The sequence below is a fragment of the Gossypium hirsutum genome, chromosome A03 (assembly GCF_007990345.1).
Source record: "Gossypium hirsutum isolate 1008001.06 chromosome A03, Gossypium_hirsutum_v2.1, whole genome shotgun sequence".
Lineage (NCBI taxonomy): Eukaryota > Viridiplantae > Streptophyta > Magnoliopsida > Malvales > Malvaceae > Gossypium > Gossypium hirsutum.
In genome coordinates this window covers 70,272,793-70,276,080 of record NC_053426.1, presented here as the reverse complement: position 1 = coordinate 70,276,080, position 3,288 = coordinate 70,272,793, and the positions used below count along the sequence as shown (strand labels likewise).

Here is a 3,288-nt window from a genome sequence, read left to right as displayed (position 1 = left end):
TTGCAGGTTCAATACCGCAGTCTCCAAAACACTTAGCACGTGCTTACGTTCCCAACTGATATTATAAAGGCTTGCCGACTTAAGATTGCAGCTTCCAAAACAGCTCGCGGACTTACGTTCCTAGCTGATATTATAGAAGTTCGCTGGTTTAAGATTGCAAGTTTTAACAACTCGTTAACCTACGCTCGTAGCTAATGTTACTAAGGAAATACAGTTCGCAGTATTCTGCAACACAAATTTTGACTCCTATATCACACTATCAAACAACAAAATTTGTTCAACAATCGCTTCAAGTTAAAACCTATATGGTAAGCCCCAAATTACATGCACTTCATAAATGCCAGATCGTCTGAGAAGAGGCACTTTACTTCGACTAGGTGGGGGACAAATTGTTATTTAACAATAATTACAACCCGATCCGGGATCCAAACCGGAATCCAACCTGATTACCCGACCTATAAAATAAAATTCTAAGGCATATGACTTTAGGGCTTCTTCTTCTTTTATGTTTCTGGTTCTCTACTCATATAGAATGAAACCATTCAGGTTCTCTACTCATATAGAATGAAACCATTCAACCCCATCCCTTTTCACAACTGTTGATCCAGTGCATCAACAATACTAGTAGTCCTTCATGTATCCAATAAAGTATTACTACAATTTTCAATTATTCAAATTTGATTTTAACTAAAAAAATCATGGGAAAATATTTGATATATTGTCAGTAGAGCTTTTATACTCTACAAGTAAGATTAGAAGATTGACAAGTATCTTATAAGGACAAAATAAAATATTAAAAAGAAGAAACACATAATAATTTTTAAAATTATTTGTGGAATAAATATTAACATGGTCTCTTTTTGTAATATCTATTTTTTTAATGTTTTACTATATTTCTATAAAACACTTGTCAATCCTCTTTATTACGAAATTTAAAAACTCCACTAACAATATACCAAATATATTTTCTACAACTATATCAACCCATTTAAATTGTAATGCAATTGAAATAAAATATTAGAGTTTGACGACCAACTAAAAACTATGCAAATTAAACTCAAAACTCACTAGCCTCTAATATAACTAATAAATTTCAAGTTCGGGGTTTTCTCCTCATCTTTTATTACTTTTGTTTGGATAAAAAGAAATGTCGGCCATAAACAGAAACAAAGGAAACATATTCCTCATTTTCGTCCTAATTACAAAAAAAAAAACATTACTTGTACTACAACTTTTCTTTCTTGGGGTGGTTAACAAAATTGTGATCCTGGTTCTCGTATATATACCGTAGGCCGGGGATCAACAGACCAGGTTTCAAGGAGCAACTGGGAAGGACTTGTTATGTATGGGACGTCTTCTTCTTACACTGGAATAATCCATTGTCAAATAATGTGAAAGGTCGGGCCCTCCTTCCTTCCATTGTTGCCTTCTTCCACGATTTCCACGCACTGTTGCTTCCTCTTTCTGCTTTGCTTTGCCTGCATGCCCCATTCTCACTTTCTTATCAACACAAAAATAACTTACCTAGTGGTGTATTATAGTAGTTAGATATGTGACCTGAAACATCTTCCAGCTTCTTGGTGCTTGAAATCGAATGAGCTTGAGCTACATTTCCTTGTAACTGTTTCTGAACAAACAAAGTGAAGCAGAAATTGTAGATAAGTCTAAGAAGGAAGATGATAATAACTTTTTTAATGATTTCTAAGATTGAATTTCTTTTCCAGATAGATTCTTCTTACTGCTACTTCCTCAGCGAATCTGAGTTTCCTAGGCAGTTGAACTGTGGGTGGGGTGAGCTCAACTCCTTTTCCTGCTCATGATTAAAGCACACTTAAAACTCATTATTAGATAATGAAAAATGAGAGACAAGACACATGAGAAACATAAATCTTTGTACTTTACCTTGTTCACTTGATGATTGCAGCTGGATTTGCAGGGAAGTACAAGTTGTTTGCAGTGCAAAAAAGCTAAAACAAAACACAGCAATGAAGATTCCTCCTATCAGCTCCATGTCACTTTTTCTCTCAACTGTCCTTTTGGTTTATATTAAGCTTTCTAATGTTTCCGAGAATGGGATATATGGAAGGAAAACCCCAATTTACAAAAAGAGAAAAAAAGAGCAGACACAAAGCACAAAAATGTAGAGTCCCAAAACACGTAATTACAAACGAAAAAAAAACTTGAAAATTTTACTTCCTTTTTTTAAAAGGCTTCACAACTGATATAGGTGGTTTAATTACTAATTTAAAAACTTAAAACTAATTAAAAAATTCAGTGACTCATTGGAAAAACATAAGGCGGTCAAATAAATTTTTTTTAGTCATAATATAAATAAAATTGTAGTTGGAAACAGGTAAAAGACAGACAGGAAAATAATGTTAATATTGTTGTTTGGATGTGAGGCTTTGGTATTTCAAAGACAAAACACGTGCATGGTGTAGTAAATCCATGAAAGATTATTGAAGAAATGAATGATGAAGACAAAGGTGTTCTACTAGCCAGAATGTTTGACCTACATAACAATCCTTAACTATAACAGTAATTATTATTATTTATTATATATGATCAACAGCTGTGGCTGTGACTTCAACCTCCATAAACAAAATCAACTCCAATATATATATCAATTGCTCAGGTGTAGCAATTAATAAATGACAATGTTGAATTAAAAAATTTGGAGTTTGGAAGTACTTTTTAACTTGATCCTTTTTTCTCTAGTGTTTTTCTTCTCTTAAGCACCCTTTAACAGAATGGTATCCTATGCTATGTTATACTCGGTAGTGGGTGAATGCCTCGTTCAAGTTTGCCATATTTTTTTATATGATTAAAATATATAATAAGTTAACTCTTTGAAATTTTGAAATTTAATTCTTTTATTTTTACTTTAAAAAATTTAATCACTTTACTTTTCATATTTCAAAATTAAAATTTAGATATTAATGTTAACATTGTTAAAATTATTTTATTTATATTTAGATTTATTATAACGTTAATTTTTTTTAATTACATAACTATCAAATAAAAATTTCTTTTTATTTCAAAATGGTATATAGTTTGTTTTTAATAAAGTTAATAAATATGGGTGTCTCTCAGACAGCAACAGTTATCCCACCATGAGGATGAAGTCCAGTGGACATAGGGAGCAAATTATAGAACTCCACGAGACAATATGCCAAAACCATTCTCTGTTACTGACTCAAGTAAAAGTATCAATAAACCTCCCTCACCAAACCCTGTTGCCATGGATCGAGATTGCAATTGTAGGGAAAGCTCCTATTCAACTTATTG

The 3,288-nt window shown here is 32.2% G+C and overlaps 1 protein-coding gene across 1 annotated transcript; it reads right to left on the bottom strand.

Annotated features, from left to right (window-relative positions):
• Positions 1–1,086: 1,086 nt before the first annotated feature.
• LOC107888189 (protein GOLVEN 6) lies at positions 1,087–2,216 on the bottom strand. Its single transcript, XM_016812306.2, has 4 exons — positions 1,903–2,216; positions 1,740–1,810; positions 1,558–1,627; positions 1,087–1,478 (listed from the first exon to the last, which is right to left on the bottom strand). The coding sequence occupies exons 1-4, from the start codon at positions 2,009–2,011 to the stop codon at positions 1,315–1,317; spliced, it is 414 nt and encodes a 137-aa protein (XP_016667795.1). The 5' UTR covers positions 2,012–2,216; the 3' UTR covers positions 1,087–1,314.
• Positions 2,217–3,288: the final 1,072 nt, after the last annotated feature.